The sequence below is a fragment of the Gadus chalcogrammus genome, chromosome 15 (genome assembly GCF_026213295.1).
Source record: "Gadus chalcogrammus isolate NIFS_2021 chromosome 15, NIFS_Gcha_1.0, whole genome shotgun sequence".
Classification (NCBI taxonomy): Eukaryota; Metazoa; Chordata; class Actinopteri; order Gadiformes; family Gadidae; genus Gadus; species Gadus chalcogrammus.
The window spans coordinates 11,820,456-11,846,261 of record NC_079426.1 but is presented as its reverse complement, the minus strand read 5'-3'; the positions used below and the strand labels follow the sequence as shown (position 1 = coordinate 11,846,261).

The 25,806-nt window shown below is 43.3% G+C and overlaps 4 protein-coding genes and 1 long non-coding RNA gene across 9 annotated transcripts; 2 read left to right on the top strand and 3 right to left on the bottom strand.

Moving 5' to 3' along the window:
• Positions 1-7: 7 nt before the first annotated feature.
• On the top strand, positions 8-8,472 carry LOC130404883 (ras-related protein ORAB-1-like). The gene is made up of 6 exons (XM_056609829.1): positions 8-417; positions 3,822-3,894; positions 4,667-4,762; positions 5,347-5,442; positions 5,746-5,877; positions 6,290-8,472. The coding sequence occupies exons 1-6, from the start codon at positions 404-406 to the stop codon at positions 6,488-6,490; spliced, it is 612 nt and encodes a 203-aa protein (XP_056465804.1). The 5' UTR covers positions 8-403; the 3' UTR covers positions 6,491-8,472.
• On the bottom strand, positions 7,760-17,755 carry cep68 (centrosomal protein 68). 3 transcript variants are annotated; one of them, XM_056609822.1, is made up of 9 exons: positions 17,542-17,755; positions 15,752-15,870; positions 15,166-15,557; positions 13,278-14,459; positions 12,635-12,794; positions 11,938-12,185; positions 11,103-11,225; positions 10,553-10,649; positions 7,760-10,128 (listed from the first exon to the last, which is right to left on the bottom strand). In XM_056609822.1, exons 3-9 carry the CDS (start codon positions 15,499-15,501, stop codon positions 9,956-9,958), a joined length of 2,319 nt encoding a protein of 772 aa, XP_056465797.1. In that variant the 5' UTR covers positions 15,502-15,557; positions 15,752-15,870; positions 17,542-17,755; the 3' UTR covers positions 7,760-9,955. The 3 variants fall into 3 exon arrangements, with proteins under 3 accessions (XP_056465797.1, XP_056465798.1, XP_056465795.1); XM_056609823.1 differs by having other exon boundaries at positions 15,752-15,866; XM_056609820.1 differs by lacking the exon at positions 15,752-15,870.
• Positions 17,756-17,845: 90 nt separating this feature from the next.
• Positions 17,846-19,216, bottom strand: sdhaf4 (succinate dehydrogenase complex assembly factor 4). Its single transcript, XM_056609830.1, has 3 exons — positions 18,994-19,216; positions 18,627-18,737; positions 17,846-18,506 (listed from the first exon to the last, which is right to left on the bottom strand). Exons 1-3 carry the CDS (start codon positions 19,067-19,069, stop codon positions 18,397-18,399), a joined length of 297 nt encoding a protein of 98 aa, XP_056465805.1. The 5' UTR covers positions 19,070-19,216; the 3' UTR covers positions 17,846-18,396.
• Positions 18,341-22,796, top strand: LOC130404887 (uncharacterized). Of its 2 annotated transcripts, XR_008904276.1 has the most exons (4): positions 18,341-18,587; positions 19,724-19,795; positions 19,880-20,002; positions 21,603-22,796. It is a non-coding gene; the product is annotated as an uncharacterized LOC130404887 (long non-coding RNA). The 2 variants fall into 2 exon arrangements; XR_008904275.1 differs by having other exon boundaries at positions 19,724-20,002.
• Positions 19,579-24,654, bottom strand: tlx1 (T cell leukemia homeobox 1). 2 transcript variants are annotated; one of them, XM_056609825.1, is made up of 3 exons: positions 23,955-24,654; positions 22,996-23,197; positions 19,579-21,756 (listed from the first exon to the last, which is right to left on the bottom strand). In XM_056609825.1, exons 1-3 carry the CDS (start codon positions 24,433-24,435, stop codon positions 21,546-21,548), a joined length of 894 nt encoding a protein of 297 aa, XP_056465800.1. In that variant the 5' UTR covers positions 24,436-24,654; the 3' UTR covers positions 19,579-21,545. The 2 variants fall into 2 exon arrangements, with proteins under 2 accessions (XP_056465800.1, XP_056465799.1); XM_056609824.1 differs by having other exon boundaries at positions 19,581-21,756; positions 22,996-23,233.
• Positions 24,655-25,806: the final 1,152 nt, after the last annotated feature.

Sequence of the window (25,806 nt, the reverse complement as noted above, 5' to 3'; positions counted from 1 at the left end):
TGACTGTTGACTGTGTTGCGGCATCGTCAGTGTGGGAGCCAGTGGGAAGGGAGACGTTCTAACCGCTATACTAGCCGTTATAGTTGCTAAGCCGTAGTTATTCAGTTACCAGTGGAATAACCAATATATCTGGTACCTACGTCGTATCTCGTCCTCCTATATACTGACTTGGTTCAACTCCCGAGAAATACGACGTCCGTCTCCTTTGCTAGACGTCTAGCTATTGCTAGCTACTTCCTGGTTGGCGTCTCGGCCATTTTGGTTCCGTATTGAGATCCAAGGATTCCGAGGAAGTGCAAGCTAGCTCCCTCTCTCCCGTGTATACCGCAAGAAGACTACCGGAGTGTTATCCTTGTCCTGACACTTGCCAAACAGGGGGATTTTACAGAACGAAGGGTGAACCATGAATCCGGAATAGTAAGTATTCCTCAATGTGTTTAGTCTCACGTTGCCCGGGCTTGTTGTAGGTGAACCGACTAGCCTGGTTAGCAGCCAGCGTCAGCTGACGTGATCCCCCGGTCCACCTGTGTACCTACCCCGTATCGGGTTGGAGATATTGAATGCATCGGTTGAGAGGTTTAATTCCATAGTGTCCAGTGGTGAGATTCACTCTTGTTGGAACACTTCTCTTATATCGGCGTTCCGGTTTGAGCTCAGCCAGCTGTTTGCTCCAAGTCGGTGACTGTTTTTAGGTGCCTGTGTGTATTTTATGTTAAGACTTAATCAGATCAAGTTTCCAATACAGTGGTTGGTTATAAGGTGTTAACAATGCATTGATCGCTGTCTAGGATATTTGGTGTCTCCTATGTTTTCTACTGGTATCTGTACGACATACGTGTACCAGGGGTGTCTTTTACTTATGTATTGTCTTTAAAACAATTATATTTTATATATACCTATCATTTGGCCCAGCTCATTTCTAAATAATCTTGTAAATACTAAACGAACGTTGCATTTACTAATCAAAACGATTATCTGTCTGTCATAAGAAATGGGCTTGATGTATGGTCGCGGGTCATTCACTTGCATTTATTTAACCCACATTTCGTGATTAACGATTCACACGGAAAAACGACATCGATCTGTTTACTTCCATATGACGAGTCAATTACGCCACTTTACCTGGTGTGTAAGTAAATGTGACTAAAAAGCCTATTCATTTCACTAGATGACTTGGGTGACTCGTCTCCGTCATGTGTTTGTCACATGCCATATGACAAACCCACTAATTCATCACAGCAAGTTGTGCAATTGGCTGGTACTCGTCAAAGATCTTTTACACAGCTTCCAACATATTATTTTTCGTAATACAATCTTAATTGAACATTTACAGGCCTCCCCTGTCAAGTTAAATACACCCCAGTTCGATGGTATTTTCATAAAATGTTAAGATTATCAAAATGCTTTGTTTGCCTTATTGGATGAACGCCAAGTTGGATGTAAATAGTTGTATTAAATTTAAAACTGCATTGAGAGTCTATAAACATGACTTGGCGTGACCTCTCTTAAGTATTGAGTAGCCTGCACAGGGACACCTATTGTCCAAGGCCACGGTATTAATGACAAGAGCATGACTGGAATCTGACTGAAAACGAAACAGTAGAGGGCTTGGAGTGGTCTGGAAAGACCTGCGAACCCTTGGGCACATGTGACCAGCTGGCCAATATCCCGCTTTGTTTGCCCTATATGCTGGGTCTCCAAAAAAATTGGCAAGTGTTTTATCCCAATCTAGGCTTGCATTATTGGGCTGTTTCATTGATGCACCCAAAACGAGGTTGCTTGCCTTATTGAAATAGATGACATAACTCCTGGCATGAAGTCTTTTTTTGTTGTTGATATGGTGTGAAAGCTACATCTTGCCAGTCTTGAATTATAATGTCAGTGAAGGTGTATCTAGGACCCAAGAGATGTATTGTCGAGTTTTTCCCTTCCAACTAGGGCATAGGTCAAGGCCTTGTCCAGCAGGGCATGTTGGCACTATGCTCTATTGCTAATTCTAAGCAACCCCTATTCGTGGTCTGAATTCATGACAGTTGATGGTTATGAGCACAGCCTATCCCCATTCAGGTCTAACTTGTGTTTCAGCCTCACGCTTAGTCGATGTACCTTGTTGGGAGAAGGTATTTTATTAAAAATGACTCATTAGTTCATGATTTCAAAAGATCATGAGTTTTGCTGTTTTCATTGATTGGACATTAACAGTAGGTCAACCTATACAGTGTCAATAGGCCTATGTGTATTGACACTGTATAGGTTGACATGCCGAATTCTAAAGTACACAATATGTTTATGAGCGGATGAAGGGAGAGCGGGGCCTCTAACACTGTCATCACATATTTTGTGATGATGGGTGTGAGTTCAAATTGCCACATCAACCTTGTATCACACTACATAGCTGCTGGTACAGTTATCAGTCAGCTACTAGCTAGAGTTGACATGCAACCACCAAGGATTATCCAGCTGGGTCTCTTTTAGGATTCTTCACATCAAAGACAAGTCACTGCAAGTGGGAATCCAACCCTTGGTGAATCAATTACAGCCGGCTTTCCTATGCTAGCTTACCAACCAACCAACCGTACCCAAACCATCGGCCTGACACGGCCATACTAGGCTTTCTGTTGGAAGAGGAAGCAATGTTAGCGGCTTAGCTTGTATGGTAGACCCTACTTTATGCTCAGTCACATGATGGGCCCTCGTTACCAAACACACTATGCTTTCTTATTAAAGAAACTGCAGTACTCTTTGAGCTTGGGATGTTTAATTTGCCGGGAAATACCCTGACATGTCAGCTACCAGATACCACACAGATGACCTGTCAGCAGTTTCACAGATGGACTATAGTACAGAACACTAAAATGACCGGGCACTTGGGAGATATGTTGAGACGATGACTCCTCGTGGTAAACACTGATAATCTGCATTTGACTCTTACTCAAATCTACATTTTGACAGTCCTTGACAATAACTATGGGGTCCTGGTTTGGAGTGATTTGGTTAATCGGTAACAGTGAATGACTTCCCCTCAACCTCTAGTTCATTTAGCAGAGGTGACTCCCACCACGGAAGTCCTCTGCCGGCTGTAGGCCTACCACCTTTATGTATGTCCCCTATTCATACAACTGCACATTGTTGTTATGTTGCAATCTTGGTACGAACTGGTCATTTTTAATCAGTCGATTTGTCAGTTGTTTAGTTTACTTGTTACTTCTTTTACTTTTCTTCGAGAACAATACATATTCGGTTTGTCTTTCACCGCAGATATCCCAAATGATAATGCAAAAGACCTATTTTAGAATGGGATAACAATTATTTGTCCTGTGAATGATGAGTATATGCTTGCCCTCGCTGCCATAGACTTCCATAGATGCTAATCAAAGGCTAGCCGTGGTCTAGACAGACATGGCTGGATTTCATTGAGGATTTCAGCAGTCAGTGGACGATCACCACAAATGTGGCCTTGTCCTTCAACACACATAAACATGCATAGCTAGCTACATCACTTGACCTGACGACATCATTATAGTCACCAAACAATGCAGCCAACAGGCACACAGGTAACAATATATGTATGTGAACCTCACCTGACACAATTTCAACCAATCAGTACGAGCCATTGCCATCAGCAGTGTTTCACTAGAAACTAGATTAGAGTTTTTCATTGGTTATTATCTGAACTCTGTATAGAGTAGACTACCACCTATACCCCTCATTCCATGTATCTGTTCAAATCTGGTTTGGATCCAATGTATTGTTGCATTCCTAGGAAGTCCATATACATCCTGTCTTGTGGTACTTTAACTTGCTTTTCCTTGTCTCCACAGTGACTATTTATTCAAGCTTCTGCTCATCGGTGACTCCGGGGTGGGAAAGTCTTGCCTCCTCCTGCGATTTGCGGTACGTTGTGTCTCAAAGAGACCATAGTTTTGGTGGCTCTCTCCATCCACCAGGCTTATGCTGTCTGGTGCATGTGGTGAATCAAGTATTGACTTTCGTAGATGCAGGATATTAGTGATTTGTTGGTCCGGACAAGATCTGTGTTAATGAAATCGGTGGCAGGTTTTCTTTCACTTTCTTTATACATGTGGGCAGGATTACCTCGTAATGGTTAGGGGGATTGACTCTCAGTCTAAAGGTCCTGAGTTCAAATCCGAACCACCGCAGTCTTCCTGTAGCTATCCCTGAGACGCCGCCTACCTGCTCCTCAATATTTTGTTTTGGATAAAGTGCTTAATAGAAGATGTGGATCAAGTTGTGTATAATAACGTAGTAAGGATGAATATAGTAACACTGAGGCCACGGACAGCAACATTCTTACCCTTCACAGAAGTAGGCCTATACTATTCTATTCAGCAACAGCTCACTATTATTTGAGCTCCTCATTTGAATTTCAAAATATCCCTGCCGAGTCTCATTACTATACTCGGCCTTCAGTACAACCAAATATCTGATTCCACTTAATAGGTTGGAGTTCCAACTAACTCAACAAGGCCTAGTCATCATTATCCATAACGTGCAGCAGCAGCTGCCTACGTCTAATATTGACTGAGGTTCCTGTTTTAGTGCCTTGCCCTTGCGTACAGGAAGTCAGCCTTTTAGGATGTTTGAGCAAACTATGCTGACCCTCTTCCGCTCTCTACCTTTTCCTTTCCTTTTTTTTCAAACAAAGGATGACACATACACAGAGAGTTATATCAGCACCATCGGCGTGGACTTCAAAATACGAACCATCGAGTTGGACGGGAAGACTATCAAGCTCCAGATTGTGAGTACCAGGCACTGGGACCGGACTCTCCCTGTTCTCTGACCCTGTACCAGGTCCTCCTGTCTCTGCCGGCGCTTATCTGGATGTCTTTAGGAATTGGGTCAAAGGCATTTTCTGAAGTGGAATGCACTGCAATAATAATGTATGTTTGATTTATTTTGTAGTTATCTGGTTAGACCCGTTTAGTCTCCAGCGGCATCAGGCACTGGCGATGGATTCTGTTGTGTTGTTGAATGAAGAATTAGCCTTTGGTTACTTTTACTTTAACCAAAATAAACCTACACTAACTTACTCCTTTTTTCACATTATGTGTGGCTAAAAGTGCCAGCTATGCAGTCATTACACAAACTTAACTTTGTCGTATGCTGTTGGAGGGTGTTGTATTGTATTTGTGAATTTTCCCCATTACTGAGCCCCGTCTCAAGAGGATTTTGTGTCCATCCTGATAGACAATAAGGTAATCGGCATACGTTGCAAATGGTGTCAGCCACCCAATACAAAGTGTGTTTGTTGCTGTTCATGAAAGCAGGGTGGTGGTGGTGGTTTGACCCAGCAAATCTCTCTGTGTGTCTCCATCTCTCTAGTGGGACACGGCAGGCCAGGAGAGGTTCAGGACCATCACGTCCAGTTATTACAGAGGGGCCCACGGTATCATAGTAGTGTACGACGTCACGGACCAGGTCAGTCTCACACTTTTTATTCAGCTTTCAACCCAATTGATGCATGGATTGAATAATTGATAATTGGACAGACAATAATGTAATGTTATTATTTTATTATTATGACATTCACTCCATGTCTCTTTGAATAACAGCCACTGCTTTACAACTCAATATTAGTACGATGCAAATATACCATACCCAGTAGTAGTCAATTAGCAGATGTGTTTTTCTGCAGGGCGTCCTGTGTTGTTACTAAGGCTGTGCTCCTGCATGACTGTGTCTGACTGAGACTGGTGCCTGCGCTGCCTTGTTCCCCCTCAGGAGTCCTTCAACAATGTCAAACAGTGGCTGCAGGAAATCGACCGCTACGCCAGTGAAAACGTCAACAAGCTCCTCGTGGGAAACAAGTGTGACCTGACGACGAAGAAGGTGGTGGATTACACAACGGCCAAGGTGAGCCCGAGAGAGAGGCGTTTAGGGATATGAATAAAATATCCCCTTGAGCTTATCATTTTGTTTGGATGACACTGTGCCTGCTGTTGTCTTAACTTTAAAGTGTCATGAATCATTCCTACTGCTTGACAAGCCTCCACTCATTGTTGTCATCAGTGTAATATGTATATTCACAAAATTCAATATTTTGTGGCTCAGACCTCTTCTGGTCACTCATATAGACATGTCTTTATTTTGGGCAGCTTTATTAAAAATCCTAACCATTGCGCCCCGTCCTCCACTCCTTCTCTGTCTCCTTCTCGATTTCTGTCTGTGTTTCTCTCTCTGTTACCTGTCTTTCTGTGTCTCTCTGTCCGTTTCTTTCTGTGTTTCTGTCCCTTCTAAATGTCTTTCTGTGTCCGTCTCTCTCCAGGAGTTTGCAGACTCGCTGGGCATCCCCTTCCTGGAGACCAGTGCTAAGAACGCCACCAACGTGGAGCAGGCCTTCATGACCATGGCCGCCGAGATCAAGAAGAGGATGGGTCCCGGGGCGGCGGCGGGCGGCGGGGACAAGCCCAGCGTCCAGCTCACCCCCGGGACCAGCGTCAAGCCCTCGTCAGGGGGCTGCTGCTGAGAACCGGCCCTCCACTCCGTCCCCTCCCCGGTTCCCTATACTCACCGTACCCATACGGCCACCCCTCCACTCCCAACCTGGCGCTTTCTCCTCCCCACCCCTAGACACCCTACCATGATGGCTCATCCCTGCACCTCCCCAACATGGCCGCCACCCTCCTCCTTTCCTAAACACCCTACCAATGGCCGCCCCATGCTCCTTCCCAACATGGCCACCATCCCTCCTTGAAACATCCAGTGTGTCCACCTAAAAAAGCCAACTACCAAGAAGGAGAGAGATTATGTTTCTGGATCCCGTGTTAAGTATGCAATCGTGTAAGAGATAAATATGGCAGTTGGCTTTATTTGTACTGTACATAACGTAGCCACACTATCAAAATAAATAACACCACTTCATGTTGTATTGGGAAAAAAAAACATATGACAAAATAATCGACCAGACAATTAATTTGACCCCCCCCCCATCACTTTTCGCTTCCATCCTATTCCCACAAGATCTCTCCCAACCCATAGGCCTCGCTGAGACAATAGACGTTGTTTGGAGTCCTGGTTAAACAGCCCTTTGTTGAAGGTTTATGAGAACAGTGTGTGCGTGTTGAGTTGTGTGTGTGTGTGTGTGTGCGTGTGTGGATGTGTCTTTCACTGCATTCCTTAAGTGGGGTTGGTATTCAACTTGCTATGTGTTCTGTTTGTATGCGTTTAGTTTCTTGAATCAAATGTTTTTTTTAAATGCTGTTTGTTTTCAGCATGGGTTTTCTCCCCCTCCCTGTTTTTAGTTTTTGTTTTCTGTTTTGTTTCTATGCCAACTTCTGCACAACAGTGTGTCACTGTCCCAACATTTAGTCTCGTGCAAAAATATATATACACGTGTATGTATGTATATATGTGTAAAATCCAATCTGCCAGTTCTGTTGTTGTCAATCCCTCATCTGGGTATAGCATTGACTTCTCGGTCTGGATTGGTTTTGTGGCTGAAGACTCATATTGTCAGTTTGTTGCTCGACATGTAACACTGAAAAAAATAAATACTACATCAAGACTGTATGAACCGGAACAGGATCTGCGTGCAGTTCTTAAATGCTGAAGATAAAAAAAAAGAAGTTTGTTTTGAATTGTTTATTCTACATTCATATGGTAAATCCTATGTGTCGGTAACTTGGAATCATGGCTATTCTCTGGCCACGAACTGTTTAATCTGCAGAAATGCAACAATATATAAAATAAAATACACTATGTTCTCTTGTTTATATAATAAAGGCAACTGAATCCAGTTTCAGAAGGAACTATCTGGGATCATTGTTTCAGCATGTTCTGCCATACGATCTGTGCTCACAATAAGTTTGGTCTGCCGGTCGCGCACACCGATATTCTGCAGGAACCGGTAAAAATAACCTCCTTTAGTTTGTGTTCAAACCCATGGTTTAGTTTGGCTGAATTTTGAGTGGGAGTCTAAAGCAGATATATTCGGCCTGTTTTCCACTGGATACGACTTAGGATGGACAGGAAATCCTTGGAATCAGTTTTGTTCCCTATGAGTCAGCACTTATCAAGTGGTTTGACTCACAAGGATATTGGTTCAACATGCTTACACATGAAGGATGGCAAGTGGTGGTGTAAGATAGCAGTTATTGCCATGTAACCAGGCTTTTTAACTGATCTCTGGGGTATTTTTTAGCACTGAAAGGCATACTTCAAAACACCAAAGTAATCCGTTTGATTAAAATGGAAAGAAAACATTATTTACGGAAATGCAAGTCTTTGTCAATTAATTGAATGTAAGACACACAAATATCAAAGGACAATCAAAAAGGGACCAAACTATTGTTACAAAACTTTATTTTGTGTAAGCTTGTGCTACGTTCTGTTAACAAATTGAGGAAAATACAAAATTATCAAAGCTGCTTTAGCTGACATTTTAAAACGTTTTTTAAAGCACTTTTCATATTTGAAACTACAGCTGCATTTGGATAATACAAAGTTAAAAAGGAGGTTTATAAAAATGTGCTTTGAGGCATGTTATTTTCCAACACCCTCCTGTCATCATTCAAGGTCAATACTGTTAGGGCCTTATCTGTAAAAATTGTTATTTTAAACCAGTTTTTAATGAGTAGTAATCAACATTTTGGAATCAACAATGGAGCGCAAGTAGCTGCATTACATTTTTTCTAGGATAAAATAACTTCCACTGTATAATTAAAGACCAAATAATCTGTAATGCATTGGTTCTGATTGGCAGATGAGTATGGGCCAATTCGTTTAGCTTTTCTCCCTCTGATCTTTGGTGCCAGTGTTTGGTTGCTATTTAACAGAACACAGCCTTATTGTGATTGCCGTACATTACCGATTCACGATACAGGTCTGTCTTTACAGTTCTGGAAACAGTGATTCTCCCTCAACGACAAACATTTATTGTGATTGGCAACACAATCCATCCCACCGTTTTTTAACATGGGAGGTTTGACTAGTAATTACTTAAGGATTTTATGAAAATAGTGCTTTTCAAACCAGTGGCCACCTAAAGCACTGTACAATTATTGTCTCTCAATCACCCATTCATACACACATCATTACACCGACAAAGCGAAAGCCATGTTGTAAGTGCTAGGTTTCTTGGTCATGGACAACTCGGCGCTCAGCTAGGAGGAACAAGGGTTCGACCCAGCTACCTTCCGGTTGCTAGACAACCATTTCTACTTCATGAGGCACTGAAGACATAACCCTTCAAGAGGCTTAAAGAGTAGTCAAGTGGTTCTTCTTTCATCACAGTAACTGACACAATGGTGAACTGCAACACCCGAGGATTGATCCTGCAAAAATATTCGAGCTGCTCTAAGGAAATACACCCTCTTGAGTCTCTAGAGAACAAAATGTAATATAAAACCGTTCAATGTTATTTATTTGTTGTTTTGAAAATGTGTAGTTAGAGGTAAACTGGTAAGAAAATATTTTATATTTGAGAGAAAAGGTTCATAAAGTTGATAAGTCATGTGCTGTGGTGATTTATGACGGAGATAATGCAAATTACTTTTACCTTTTGGGATTGAAAAGGTTAAAAGTATGCTTAGGTAAAGAGCACTGATTAAGATTCAAAAAGTAAATCGTCACACCCTCATAATGGTGTGGGAATCTAAAAAATATTCCCACAGACAAGCCAGATACTTAATATTCATCAAACAGTTCAGAAACCTAAATAATGTAAAAGTCTACCTTTGGTGTTTGGGCTGTAAGGCAGGAGCTCATAAAAGATGTAAAATAAATTCCCTTCTTTAAATGTAAATTAAATAAATCAATAAATAAACTTTACAAATCTTATGAGTTAACCGTTTGAACACTGGACAAATAAAAAAAAGAAGATGACAAAACTAACATAGAGGATCCTCTGGTAATAAGTCTGTCTACTGGTCTGTCTGTCTTTCTGTCCACTGGTCTGTCTGTTTGGCTGGCTACTTGTCTATCTGTCTGTCTTCTACTGGTCTGTCTGTCTGTCTGCTGCTCTGCCTATTGATTTGTCTAATGGTTGGTCTGCCTGTCCCTGGGCCAGGCGGTCCATGGCCGACAGGATGGCAGAGAAGAGGTTCTCTGTATTGCTCTCCAGCGCCTTGGTCTGCCTCTCGATCATAACCAGAGTGTCCCTCAGAACTAGAGAGAGAGAGAGAGAGAGAGAGAGAGAGAGAGAGAGAGAGAGAGAGAGAGAGAGAGAGAGAGAGAGAGAGAGAGAGAGAGAGAGACAGGCAGAGGAAGGGAGACAGGGAGAGTAAGAGACAGACAAAGGCACATTCCATTTTAAGCATTATACGATTCATGTTTCTAATGCATCTGCAGAACACATCAATTCTCTCCCCTCTTCCATTAATGCGATTAGCTATGCAAGTCTGGCTGCATTGTGCCAACACAGTTCCAAGTTTCCTATTTCCTCCGGGCTGTGGTAGGGTTACACCAACCAAAACACACACACGCACATACACATATACACACACACACTTACATACACAAACACACATACACACACACACACACACACACACATCAAACACAACCACGCACAGATGCACACACCACGGACCTGGGGAGGTGCTGTTGAGGCAGCTGAGGAGCAGCTCTCCCGTGTGCAGGACAGAGGAGGCGAGGGGTTGATGGGAGGTCACCTCCTTCTGGAAGCTCTGGGCGGTGAGAGAACAGGGTCAGTATGGGCAGGACGGAGGACATAGGAAGGTGCAATGCTGAGTGAAGGGGTCACGGCAGAGAGTGGAACCACGGTTGAACTTATCGGTCCAGTGGCTGGACCCATGTCATGTAGTACCGCGGTGAACAACCAATTAAAATTGGTTGATCACTTTCCTTTTTGTGAGTGTGTGCAAGTGACTGTGAGATCTGTTGTCCCACAGATGACCCACACAGGGACCGGAAACTGGTTACCCCTAGGCTGCTCTACATTTGGCTTTAATATAACAACAGAGATTCTTTTAAGTCTTTTAAATTGTGGTACTAGATTTCACCTGGTACTGGGATCACCTGGTTCTGGAAGTCACCTGGTAGTGTACCTCACCTGGAACCAGGACGGCTTGTTACTGGACGTCACCATGTAACAGACCTTCCCTGGTACTCGGTCTCACCTGGTACTGGGCGAACGACGACTTGACACTCTCTAGGTTGGCGGTGGGCGGGGCCAGCACCTCCAACTTGTGGGCCACCGTGTACAGCCAGCCAATCAGCTGCTCCAGGTTGGAACAGAACACCTGAGTTGGGCGGAAAAAATGGGTCACATGACGCTAGCACAAGGGTAAGGGGTTTGATTCCCATTGGGGATCGCCCCATGCTAAGGTATGGTATAAGCAGTCATTTTAGCAGATGCTTTCTCCAAAGTGATTCACAGTCCATTAAGATACAGTATATGCCACCAGGGTTTAGGCATCATGTTTAAGGATGCAGACACAGGGAATTGAACGTACTGCAAGACGCTTGCTGAATAAATTAACGGAATATAATCATTTTTAAGTACGTTTTTTTATTATTGTTTTTTGTGGTTGTGCAAAGTAACAGTAGCATACACTCTCACATACCAAAATACTTCCTAAATTCCATATACCTATATGTATGAGATCTACTGAGATTTTTGGGATTTTGGGAATTTGGGATATTGTTTTCATCGCGTCACGCTAATAAGAACAAATAAACCGCTAATAGTTTCAAATAAATCCTGGCAAAAAGTGTTATCTTGTTAATTTTTCACGTGTCGTATATACTAAAACAATTATTCACCTCAGCAGCGAATAATTGTTAAATATCCTATCCCAGATTGGATATCATTAAACCTGAAAGTGACCCTGACCTGGCAAACCTTTTTGATTCCAAACCAATAGATCTCTCAGTGGATTCTAGCCCTCTATGTAAAGTGTCTAAGGTCATACGTCGTCCATAACCCACTGGACGTCTAAGACCTGCCGCTACCTGGATGTGCTGCATGAGGGAGGGGGAGCCTCCCTCCTCCTCCTCCTCGGCCCCGGGGCCCCCACTGTGGAGGGCGTGGAGGCAGACCCCGCTAAGCTGCTCCACCAGGGCCTCCACGTCCCTGAGGGCCGCCTGGCTCACCGCTCCGACGGCGGGCCCCTCCGTCTGCTCGTCCCCCCCACCACCAGCGCCGGTGACGTCACCCCCGCCTCGCGTCCCTTCAGAGCGGACATGCCCGCGGCGCGCCGCTTAGCAGCCACAACAAACAAACAGACAACAAATTCAAAATGGTTCCCAGTGAAGCCCGAAGCACACAGTACTCATTTAGCTTCATTATTGTAACGCGACCCCAAATAAGAACCAGAATCAAATTGTGTTGACCAAGCGCACAGAGGGCGAATGTAGAGGCAGCTGTTTTTTTTCCGAGTCCATCTTCGACGGGGATATTCCAAAAACGATATTTCCTGCCTGTACCAACACCGGCCGTGTACTTTGGAGATTATTTGGGAATGAGATTTTATCTTTTGTAGTTTTACCAGAATGTCTGAATTATGAATACTAAATAGCGGAGGTTTTCCTTGTCAGTATAAATAATAACACTAGTATTAACTCTTCTTCTCTTGATTCCTGCCACTGAAGTTGAACACACACCGCACTCAAGACACATAGACAACTCCCAGCCCCCTCTCAAATGTACCTTGAGCCACCTTCTCCACCTCCTCCTGGTCCCCCTCCTTCGCCTGGGGTATCTGGGGCCTTCTGAGGGGCCGTGGGCAAGGGGGGTCCTCCGACTCCAGATTGTCCCAGCTGCCTGTGAGCGTGAGGGGCTGACAGAGCGTGGCAGTCACCTCCCTGACCTGGAAGTGGAACAGAGGAGACACATGCACCATGGAGACATTCAATCATATATTTTCGTGTGCTATTTGGGGATTTATGGACAGAGCGAAGATAGATAGACAGAAAGGTCGATTGAAGAATTTAACCTGGCTCTCTACAAGGTCCAAACGTTTGCCTACAATATTAGTCACTAGCTATTGTGCCAACCCAACATTCAGGACTGTAAAAAAAAAAAAAAAAAAAACATACAATCCCATCCATTGTATCTAGTACAGCCACAAACAATGAAACTAAGATGCAAGATAGCGGCCCATGAAACACACATTGTACGAGGAAATCCTGACCTTCTCTCTGAGGATCAGTAAGTGACATTACATGTAGAGCAGTAAATGAAAGTAACAACAAGCATACAGGCCCAAGTACCTCCGGGCCTAATAAGTTATTGATGCTGTGCATAGACATAGATAACGTTGCATTAGGTTACTCCCTTATCTCCCCCTGACCTGGTTGGCGAGCGATTGTAGCTCCTCCAGCTGGTCTGGAAGAGGCCTGAACTCCTCGTCCCAATCCCCAGCCGAGGTGCACCGTGGTCGGGGAAACAGTAGGCTGGTGGAACGGACGCACCGAATGGATGACGAGGAAAAGGAGTGGCTGAAGAGAGGGGCATTCGTTGGTCTCTGGTGGTGCAGACCGCCTGCCCTGCTAGGGCTGGGCCTGGCTCCTCCAGCTGGGTCCTGGCTAGAGTCCAGACTCTCCAGGGACAAACCGACGGGATCCGTGTGGGAAGGAAGGGAGCTAGCTAGAGGCAGGCTGTCCCAAGACCTCGGCAGGCCCTGGAGCTCAGAAGACGTTTGGCCTCCGTTCCGGCCCCAGACCTGCTTGGACTTCCCCATACCGCTTGACCAAAAGTCCAAACCTGACAGACTGTTGGAGCTGCAGAATCCGTCCAGCCCGATCCCAGAGTCCTGGAGAGTTTGGTCGCCCGTCCGGAGAAGAGAGCCCCCCTGTTTCCGAAGGTCTTTCCTATCGCCGGTCCCCTCCCCTGGCCGCAGAGGGTAGGTGTAGTCCAGCAGGGCCTGGTATTCCCTGTTTGCGTCCCAGCTTGGGGATTCCCTGTCTGGGGACGGAGGCAGGGACCGGGGTATGGCGCAGGCCCAGTAGTTGGCCTGATGCGGGGACATGTTGTCGAGGTTTGGGGGTGTGTGTCTCTTTAGGTAACCCAGGGAGGAACTCTTGGTCAGGTTTGTCTCTGCTCCTCCATCCCCTCCTCTCGCCCCTGCTGGGCTCCTTGTACCCGGCCTGCTGTCAGACCACAGGGGCCTGGAAAGACACGGATGAGGACAGAAGTCCGGAGGCAGCCGAGTGGAGGACAGTCGAGGGCTGGAAGGAGACTTTGGGGAGTGGACCTCCAGGGACGGGCTGGAGAGGCTGCTACGATCAGATCCTTCGTCCAGAAACGTTGAAGCAAAGGCTGACTCGTGGAGGGAGGGTCCAGCCCTGAGGTCGGAGACGCCCAGAGGGGAAGTGAGGTCTTCTCTCGAGGCTGAGCCAGCCGAGGAGGTATGTCCAGTATGTTGTAGGTTGAGGCCAGTGGAGGGCACCGTGTGTCTTGGACTCGAATACCGTCTCGTGATGTCAATCTCTGCATGCTGGTGAGAGGCTGACGGCCTAGTACCTGCCCAATCCTAAAGCAAAAAGGGGAAGGACTTGTGACTGAAGTCCAAAGTCAGCAGACGATATCTTGTGCAAGAAATGTTGCATTTCGTAAAAAATGTCTGTGTAAGATTATGCAGTGTTGTGGTTCAACGGTTTACAAGGTGAGACACAAAGATTAAATCATGATTCACTTTCAAATGTAGCATTCCTGAATAGATTGACCCTTTGGACAAATCGTTGTAATTTATAGAGATCCTTTGAGGTGACTTTTACCGTCACATAGAATGGTCCTTTTGGTAACGATTCAACACAGCTTCAATTTGCGGTTATGGTTATCATCTCATTAATTTCCTCCAGTCGTTGAAAATTAATAATAAACAAACAATATACTTTCGATCGATTGAATCACATCGGATTGAATCAAACTATGATGCAGTCAGACACCTTGATGATGCAGTGAATACAATCCAATCAAAGAGAGGGAAATTAAACAATAAAACTATCAAGCACAATGCCAATCACACACCAACAATGTATAACTATTATATATTAATGCTAACTCATCTTTTTGATTCCCTTGGCCACTCTGTACTCGGCCCACTTAGTTTATTCCTAAGTAGTCCAATTTGAATTGTATGCTTTGATTTTCATTATTCTCGCTTGTAAGTCGTTTTGGATAAAGGTTTCATAGATCTGAAGTCAAACCATATAGCTAGCTCCATCCTTCCCCCTCACCTCCTCACGTTGGCTCGTCTGAACGTTGGTCTTCTTCAGGATGGACGCCTGTGGTTCTGCCGGGAACAGGGGTCTCCTCGCGACATACCGCCTGTCACTCAAATACGTGGAGGTAGGCGCCATGGTTACGCTTTTATACCTCCGGAAACCTCCCTGTTCCTTCTCTTCGTCCTTAACCCCGGGGGATGTGAAGGCACTTCCCAACTCCCGGTTCAGGGTCGGTCTGGGGACGACAGACTCCAGGAATGGCCGTCGGTTCCAGTCCCTGCTGCACCCAGGGGTGTCCATCGAAGAGGGGGATTCTGGTAGACAGGTCCTCCTGTCAGCTCGCAACATGCCACGTAGTGCTAGGGAAGGCACGGTGATGCCTCGGGATGCCACCACCAGCACAACTGAGACAGATAATAAGGGTGTGATAATCAGTTGTAATTCCATCGACATGTCCTATGTGTATTGTCTAAAGAAACCATTCAAAAGGAAGTGAACACAGATGATGCGGTTCTGAAAGCGTTGGATGTTGGATATACAGTGCACCTTAGTGTGGGAGTATGATCTGCTTGGGAACGGTCTCAATAATAACACCCACCTTGTTCAGACCTGTCTTCCCCTCGCTTCAACGAGCAGAGATACACTCATGGGGGCAGAGTGTGTTTTAGAGGCAGCCATTGCTGTCTACAGGGTCATCTATAGTTGGACACGACCTGGCTGGCTATTTATATTATTGTCACATGAGTAAATTATGAGTGGAGACTGGGTGAGTACGAACAGGTCCTGCAGAGAGAATCCTTCCATTTAGTCATTGAGGTTTAATCTATTTTGCAAATAGATGCCTATATTTATCTCTTTAATTACCAAATCATCTTAAAGAGAAAATTATTGTACCCCATAATACAGAAAATCTGCACAAACCCTTTCATAATTATAAGAACATAAGATTGAGGCCTATTTGACACTATTTAAATCTATATATCAACAACACAGCTGAAACTATATTACTCTAAAATTGAAAACTACGTAAACATTTTATTCAGAAAAATTGTAAGCTTGCAACATGTTTTGTAGTTGCTATATATTATCAAGCTTATCAAATGATTGCTTTGACATCATCTAACCCTCATCACCACAGTCCCCATGATGAGTGTCTGGTTCCCATGGCAACCAACCAGAGTTGCTCCCTTCCTGATCAGGCCGTCAGTGAACACAAGGCACACTAGACCCCACACACACAAATCAGAAAACACTGTCAGAAACACACACACACACACACACACACACACACACACACACACACACACACACACACACACACACACACACACACACACACACACACATTTACTGGCATATCATTTGTATTTTTTATGTGATTCTATACTTGAGGAGCTCATTTAGTATATTTAAATGGATTATGCAACTTCTCCTTCAAATACATTCAGCCAGTCACATGACATCTGAAGAACTGGCTCAAGAGAGCATGTGTTTATGTCAGAGAGACAGTCAGTTGATAACAACCATGTTTCTTCTATGTATTGAAAACAATGGCTATTCGTTTTCACATATGTTATACATATAGGCCTACTTTTTTATTTTAGAATATGACCGTTGTTCTTGTAATTATTACACAGGGCCATTTCAACCTAGTTATCACAGTCTGACGTACATACAACAAGTTTAGGTAATTGCATATGAATTACCACAAGGAATGTCACACATGGCATGGCAACCATGGCAACAGCAAGCAGTCACCCCAAACAAAAGTGACCTCTAGGAACTGTGCTGTCCTGTTCCTCACACTGCCCTCTACGCATGCGCTGTCTGTGTTCTCTGGAGATAATTTGCGTTTCATCTCTCTGATGAGTGTACAACTATAACCTCGCTCGTTCTGTATTTTAGGGAAGTTCGGTGTTTTAGGGAAGATCTGTTGAGTTATTAGCGAATGGATAGAAGATAGATTTGGATCAACAAGTGACAGTGGAAAAAAACACCGCATGATGTTTGAGTAAACAATATCAAGTAAAAATACACAAAACGGAGTATGTATCAAAAACGGACGTTACAATTATTTCTAGCTCTCTCCGACAGTATACATGTATTATTAATGACGGCTGGCCGGATATAAGTGCGGTCCGCCCCCTGGATACGTGCATGATTTTTCATCGCAGATGTGTGGGAACGGTAGGGCATTGTATGAACAGAACAATTCACAACAGTAATCAAAAGAACATACACTCAAAACGTCACCTTATTATTCTCTTATTTAACGCCAGAATGCAGATTGCCATCAGCACTATTCCAGCTAGGGTGAGCAAAGCCACGGCCCGTTAGACCAGCCCAAACAATAGAATAGTGGCTCGTTTTATAAATAAAAAAACTCACCCCATTTAGTTAAACGATGAAACGCCGATTCAGTTCATAGTTACTTCAATGGTTCATAAGCTAAACGTAGCCGTGAAATGTAGCCGCGGCTCTGCCTTCTTACCACGGAACAAAAATTATCACTGTAGAAAAAGCTTTCACTAACAGTAGCAGGAAATGGCGAGATACACCGCCCTGTGGACATGAAAGGTATCGCATGCACAGTGTTGGGCAGTACTTTCACTTTTTAAGACAAATATTTGTCAACCTCAAAAGTCATATGAAGTGTGACAATAATAATCATTCACCATGTTCAGAATCACTTTTTGCATACTTAAACTTAAATATGGATTTCAGTTTATTAATTATGATAAAGTACTGACAGTATGCGCCCCCAACTGGTGTTGGTCATCAAATCAATAGTGGCCAGGCAGTGCGTGTGCCTCACAGAATTTATGGTGGAAGGAAAGTTATCTGAGAGTTAGCTGACATTCACAACACAAGTAAATCAGATCAATGGTTACAATCTTTAATTTAATCTTCAAGTCAAACTTTCAGATTCTGTACAATACGGAACGACCTTGCACAACGAGAAATAAATATATGCAAAATACATGTCCTTCGAAAGTGTAGATGTGCAAATGCAATAGCACTATACAAATAAAAGGCGAGAAAGTAATTTTAACAATTTTTTTTGGATTAATTTTCCTTTTCCTTTTACCAGCGGTTTATAATACGGCCGTACCACCTGCCATTTTCCATCAAAATAGACTTGTAGAAGGATAAGACAAACAACGTAGTTTTCCTCTGGGGTTACATTCCCAAAGCAGATGAATCCAGGTTGTATACTATCTCTTAACCTAGGAGAAGAATACACTAGAAGTCCACACAGCGGCCCTTCCTCTCCCAGTCTCCATAACGGGTTGGCTCTAGGCCCCGGGGACCCCCCTCCTCCTTGGTCTCTGGGTTCACGTCATTGGGGAATCCTTGGTGGAGGAGAAGACTTCAATCAACATAGTGCATTGATTCATCCGTAGAAACCAATCCAAGCCGATAGTGATAACAAGGTAGGCTTATTGACCCTACATTTCCTCGAATGGTCTTACTTTTAAGGGCTTCTGGGTTCTTCTCCTCGGGAGTGTCAAGTCGACCCTGGGGTGTTATGGCTTTCTTCAGCGGCTTGTCCTTCGCAGCTCCGCTCATTGACCGAGGGCATCCTGTTAAGTAAACGCATTGAATTATTCATCAAGCTATAGGCTTATAAAATGAAAAACAACGTATATTAATTCCTCACATCTAAAAGGGAGACTTTCCTTGATGATCACCTTTATAAAATGCTGTAATTATGCTTTGCCTGAAGGCTGAATATCAACAACCACTGATTTGAGAGAGTTTGGGTTGTACGCTCTTAGCCTATCAAGTCGATAGAAGATCAGTGTTTCAAAAACAGTAAACAAATCGTACATTACCGACCTGATAAAATTGTTTCTCTGATGAAACTCCGGGATAATAAAGATGTGGTTGTCGCGGCATATCTTTGTAGAGACATATTTTAGTAGGAGATAACTGATATAACAACGTTAAATGTTTCTCTCGAACAGTTATACAATCCTCATCTGGTTTGTCGCGTTAAAATGACGTTTCCTATTATTCCTCGTTGCGTTGCAGTTCCTTGATATCGCCACTAGAGAGGGCCAGAACGCAAGGATTATCCAGTTTGGCCCTATGTGAATGGAATCTGTCGATCGAAGCAGTGTTTGTTTATATTATGATATATATCTCATGTATATATCTTTTTACTTAGCTATATATTTTACCTTTAGAGACGCTTACTATGGCCTCTCCATCTATCTATCTATCTATCTATCTATCTATCTATCTATCTATCTATCTATCTATCTATCTATCTGTCTATCTGTCTATCTGTCTATCTATCTATCTATCTATCTATCTATCTGTCTGTCTGTCTGTCTGTCTGTCTGTCTGTCTGTCTGTCTGTCTGTCTGTCTGTCTGTCTGTCTGTCTGTCGGCTGGCTGGCTGGCTGGCTGGCTGGCTGGCTGGCTGGCTGGCTGCTAATAGGCTTTTCCATCTATATATCTATATATGCTGTGGCGTGGTGTAGCCTATGCCTATAGAATATTATTTCAAAATATTCTTGTCGTTGAGATCGATTTTTCTGTTTTGTAACTGATGCCTTTTCAGAGGCCTCAAGCAGACTGGGAACCTCATTTTAGCTTATTCTCTCATTGGATCCATGTCACTGACAAGACAGAAGTAAGCGTTTTAGCAAGCATTCATTATTTTCCTCAAATACGGGGACCTATGACTAGACAGTTAAAATTCGTCTGACGTCTAAAGGATTTTATTCGTTTGCCTGACGTCATGACGAAATACAGAAGACGGAAATGTGATTCGTCAATCGTGCCCATGGACCTAGCATGGACCTGTGCCGTCTTGCATTGATGCCAAGTTGGATTTTGAGTGAGTATGGTTTCCATGGTAACCGCCAGAAAACAGCCGATCAGTTATCTTTGCTCTTAAAGTGGGAAATTAAATTCCCGGCATGCAGTCCGTGCAGACGAAGGGGACGAGGTAAAGTTCTGGAGAGGCTCACATCACACGCACACACGCACACCTCCACACACACACACACACACACACACACACACACACACACACACACACACACACACACACACACACACACACACACACACACACACACACACACACACACACACACACACACACACACACACACACACACACACAGTGTGGGAGAGAGAGAAGATGAAGATGTGAATTACGTACATCCTTATGCTGAACCGTTTGGCTCGTCATCTCTGACACCCACATCCATCACGCGCTACGATTGTCAGCCATTGAGGAATCGCCTCGTGTTTTGAACACATGGGGTTTGTCAATAATAAGTCTTCCGATATCCATCTGTAATTTACTCTTACTTTACAAAATAAGAGTTTGCTGATTATTTGGAAGGACATTTTCAAAAGGCTTGAGGACCAATAGGCTTAGTTCTCATTAATAACAAGTTAATGATTTACATTTAAAACAATGCAACACACCCGATCATTGTAGATAACTTGAATTCATTTTAAATGGGATGGAAACAGGTGATTCTTAACGCAGCATCATTGTTCAAATCAACATCAGAAGTAAGAAACATGTTGTAACCAAACGTATTAGGCCTATTGTTAAGTCAAATAATGTTGCAACCGTTGCTATTGTTTAATATTGTTGAGAAGGAACTTGTTCAAAATAATTTACATTCAATTGTATTTTGTCAAATATCCTATATCTTGCGGAATTTAAACAAAATGTAGGCAATCCGACATGAACACAAATACAATCCAGCACATGGGGTCTTCTTAATTGCGTTTAGCCATGAACAAATATTGTAGGCTAGATGAAATATAAACAACATGATACCTAGGCTATAGGCCTACTTGGACAACTGAACGTAGGCTATAATGTATAAAAGATCAGAAAACGTGATGAGAAATAAATACATCATACAGACAAGTGGTTTTAAATCTTCTTGAAATGTCTGTTAAATAGTGCTTGAGGATATAGGCCAAGAAAAAGTTTTTAAAATGTGCTAAAGGTGCTCTTTCAGTCAAATAAAAATGTCGATAATATTGAATATTGAAAAAAATCATTGATTGCAAAGATGAGAATTGGAAGTTAAGATATGAAAATATGACTCTGGGGAGGGTGGGTCCCCCCAGGATGCCTAATCTGATAAAATTCGGGTTCGCCATTAGCGGTTATCGAGCCGGTTTAAATGGTCTATATTGCCAAATCTCTGGTCCTTGAAGTCATTGATGTCTTCTTATGCCTTGTAATGGCGTTTCCAAAACCAGAGTATTTTGACTGCAATGCAGCATGCCAATTTATTTCCAGCCCCCTCGCTCTCGCTCTGTCTTTTCTTCTTTAATCCAACATCCAAGTGAACAATCTTTAAAAAAAGCTGATAGAAAAAAACTGAGGGCAGTTTTTGGAGGTCCTATTCGCATGCCGACACGCTGCTGATTTTGCCCGTGTTCTCTGTCCATGGCTGCAGGTTCTGGAGGGCGTACAGGGAGCTGTTGTGAAGGCACAGCGGGTCAGGGGTCACGGGCTGGTTGATGGTCTTCTGGAAGGCCTCCTGCTGGAGCTGCATGAGGATGCGGTTCGCCTGCTGCCGCTCAGCTTCTCGTTCCTCCGCCGTCTGCCGCCTGCGAACCAAACGTGGCCTCAGCGTTATTTACCGGCGTCACAGGCTGTTCTATAAATGACATGCATTTTTGTGTACAGTAGGCCTACTTCCATAACAGCAACAAGATGGGCTTATAACACTTTTTATAGTTTTTTTTCTGCGTGCATTTGCGCTCAATTTGTTTCTGTGAATTAAGGCAATCCAAAACGGATTATAGGCTATTGGTCCACAGGTTGTCGTTTTTAACTTCCATCTTTTATTTTCATTAAGTTTCATTATTTTATTTCAGTGTAAATCTAGTTTCGCACAATCATAATTATAGAGAGGGAAATAGAAGCAGCATAGTTTGGATCGCATCGTCTGTTTAAACCCTACTCACCCCAAAAAGATAAAGATAATATAAATTATAATTGTTAGCCTATCCTTATACTATTACAAATATTTTATGTTTCAAACTTAATTTCTGGTCTAACTATATGGCTTTTTAATTATTAGCAAGAGATGGAACGATGAAAAAGAGATAGAGATAGTAATTTGTATTAGGCCTAGTTATTATTTTATAGCCAAAGTTAGAAAAAAGTTAAAAAATTAAATAAAAAAATTGAATACACTAATTTAATTTCCATATTTTTAAATTTCAATATTCACCAAATAAAAGTTTATAACAAATGTATTTCTTTAATATGGCTACATGCATAAATCTTTCAATATGAATAGATAACAAATGTATTCCTGTGTGTGCAATCCGAGCCTCTTATCTTTGATTATCTCCGGTATTTAATTTGAGTTATTTAAGCCTTGATAACATACCTTTCCAACAAACCAAACAAAGCACTGTAAATTAGCCTATATATTGGGAAGCATAACTCTTATTTTGTTAACTTCAGCAATATCAGTAAACTAATAGTAGGGCCTACACCTATTATTATAGACCTGGCCTATATAAACAACTCACGGGATTGCTGTTATTAACAGATTTTTATGCACTTCTGAGTTCTGTAGTATTTTGGTCGTTTTTGATTTATCGAAGATAAAGACGTTTTAAAAAAGGCAATAAACCACACAATATCTGTTGTTTGTTTCATTTATATTTGTATCATCGAATACAATTACAATTTTTGATATTTGTTATATTATATATTTTTGTAATCAAGAATTAGGACAGGTGCAGAGCGAGAAATTAGGCAATAACGTCTGAATCGATTACCCGCGAACTCCGGGTCCCACTAGGTAAGACGATGCGCATCCCAACCTTTACCTCCATTTGGTCCTCCTGTTCTGGAACCACGTCTTGACCTGCGCGTCTGTCATCTTCAGGGCTTTGGCGAGGGCCGCGCGCTCCGCCGACGCCAGGTACTTTTGCCGGTGGAAGCGCTTCTCCAGCTCGCAGATCTGCAGGCGCGTGAACGACGTCCGCGGCTTCTTCTTTTTGGGGGGCGTGCGGTTCTGGTACGGGTGACCTACGCGGCGTGTTACAGTGAGTGGTGAGAGGGCCACTGTGTGCGGGGGAAGAGAGAGAGAGGGAGCGAGAGAGAGAGAGAGAGAGATGGAGGGCGAAAGTAAGCGGCACAGAGTCAGGGAAAGAGAAAACAGGGCAGCAGAGCAGACCGACACATTACAAGCGAAGATGAAGGGGAATGGAAGGGACAGCCAAGCTCTCCTACTGCAGATCCACTTTAATCCTGTGCTGATTGGCTCAACAGTTAGATTGCTCTAGAATGTATCGGTTATGCATGTCACACATTCTATTGGGTTTCACTTAAAATATTCAAGGCTTTGAATATATTCTAACATGTACATTTGGCAACTGACCAAAATCGTTGTTTTTGTCCAGCAAACTCCGTCCCAAGTCTACTCAAATCCCTCTACGCCTATTATAATATTTTATGTTATGGTCCACGAGGAAATATTTATTTAGGGCCCTGCAGAAAGATACTGTATGCATAATATAGGCCTGTCCAAATGACACAAGCGGAAATAAACCATGCACGTGAAAGGGTCCACGTCAAACGCACACAATCCTACGGAGACCAAAGGCCATAAGAATATAGAAGCCTAAAAAAGTGTATTAGACCATTTTATTTGAACAAAGTCAAAGATATTGTAATAGAATCCTTTTTTTCTTTCAAATACCTAAATTGAGGACAATTAACGAATGGCAGCTCAGTTATTTCGCTTTCTATGTATCCATTACGCAAAGCATTACGCACGACCTACCCGTGAAGCGATCTTTGGTATACCGTCTGTTGCTCTCCATCCATGGGAACGTGAGTCCTGTCAGGTTGTTGATGGCCCCGGACATCATGCCACCGTTCTGTAAGGAGGCGTGCCCGCTGCCTATCGGCCGGTGCGCCGGCACGCGGATCACTCCGGCGCCGTTCACATTACTTCCGTTCAAGCTCACCCCCATGTTCATGTTGTACGTGCTGCCAAGGGACCCCATCCCGCAGGAGTTGTTGTTGTTGTTGTTCATGTGGTTCATGTTGTTGTATCCATTGTTGCTGCACGTGAAGCCGCCGTTCATGCCGCCGTAGGCCGCGCTCACCACGCAGCCGCCGTAACCGTAGTCCGGCTGCTCGTGCATCCTCGCGCCCAGCATGCAGCTCTGCTCCACGTTGTTGAGGATCTGGTCGATACCGAAGCTGATGGGCTCAGCGTGCGTGTGCTGGAGATGCGCCCCGCCGATGATGTGCTCCATGACCTCCAGCTCGAGCGCCCCCGCCTCCGCGCGAGGACCCCAGAAGGTGCGCTCCGTGCCGCCGCAGCTCCTTACGCTCTCAGAGCTTTGGAGTCTTCTCGGGCTCGTGGTCCTCCGCCGTTCCTATCTAATGATGAGTGTGGGTGCATATGTGTGTGTATGTGTGTGTGTGTGTGTGTGTGTGTGTTTGGGAAGAGGGAGAGATAGCCCTCGCACGCGCATGTGTCTGCTCGCTATTGGAGAGCGTGCGGTGAGAGTGAGTCTTAACAACAAGCCTTCTCTGTTTGTTTCCCGCCCTCCCGCCTCCCCCTTTTGGAGTCGCGAGCCAGCCGGCCTGCGAGCAGGGGCATCAATCAAAGTGGCAAATAGACAGCGCGAGATTAAGAACCAATTGTAGGCCTCAATTGGCTAAAGACTCACCCGACCAGAGGTATGAGTGGATGGAATCGGTGTGGCTTAGTAATAATAAAGAATAACACTATTTATGGCACCTTTTATAAACACTGTTTACAAATTGCTTGAACAGAAAAAATGTCTCATGCTATATGAAGGGTTTCTTATAGGAATGTATAATTTGTTAACACGAATCCAGTTTTTCATAGGGTTAAAAATGCTATTTCATACACGTGCAATAAATTCACATATATTTAAGCACAAACAAAAAGTGATGTTTTCCATTCGAGTTCACTGTTTTACACACAAATTTGACTCCAAAAGTTATTAAGAAAAAAATGAAACATCTAGAATGTAATGTATCAAAGGCATTTATTTAGTTAAGTCTCTGCACTTTCAGGGTGATATTAATAAGCACAAAACAACTACGTAAAATAAACAAATTTTTAGTCCACGCATCGTTGTTAATGAGCCAAAACATTGTTTATTTTGTGCAAATAAATTATATAATGACTATGCGTGCCTAGATTATTATTTATTCATGTTTAAATCTTAATAACGCGTTTTAATTAGCAAGTGATTGAACGACACGATTGCTCCGCGCGTTGAATATAAGTCCAGATATTTTTCTTCTTCTTTCATTCCGTTTCTTTCCTGTTCCAGAGCATTAACTGAAACCCCCACCATAGTAGTCAAAAATATGCATAATGCAAAATGTGCCCACATGTATTATTAGTTGTATTTTCTAGTGAAATTATTAATGCATCTTATACATGATCAATGGATAGGCCATATGCACCATGCTCTGAACTGCAGGGAAATATTTAGTGAGATCACATATTAATCTTTCCTTTAGCATATTCACAGACCATCAATAAACAGATGGCTTTTTTCGAGGAAACCTCCATTATCGGTTAGGCATATGCAAAATAAAAAAAATAAACAGAAAAACGTATGCACTTGAAAACAATTAAATGA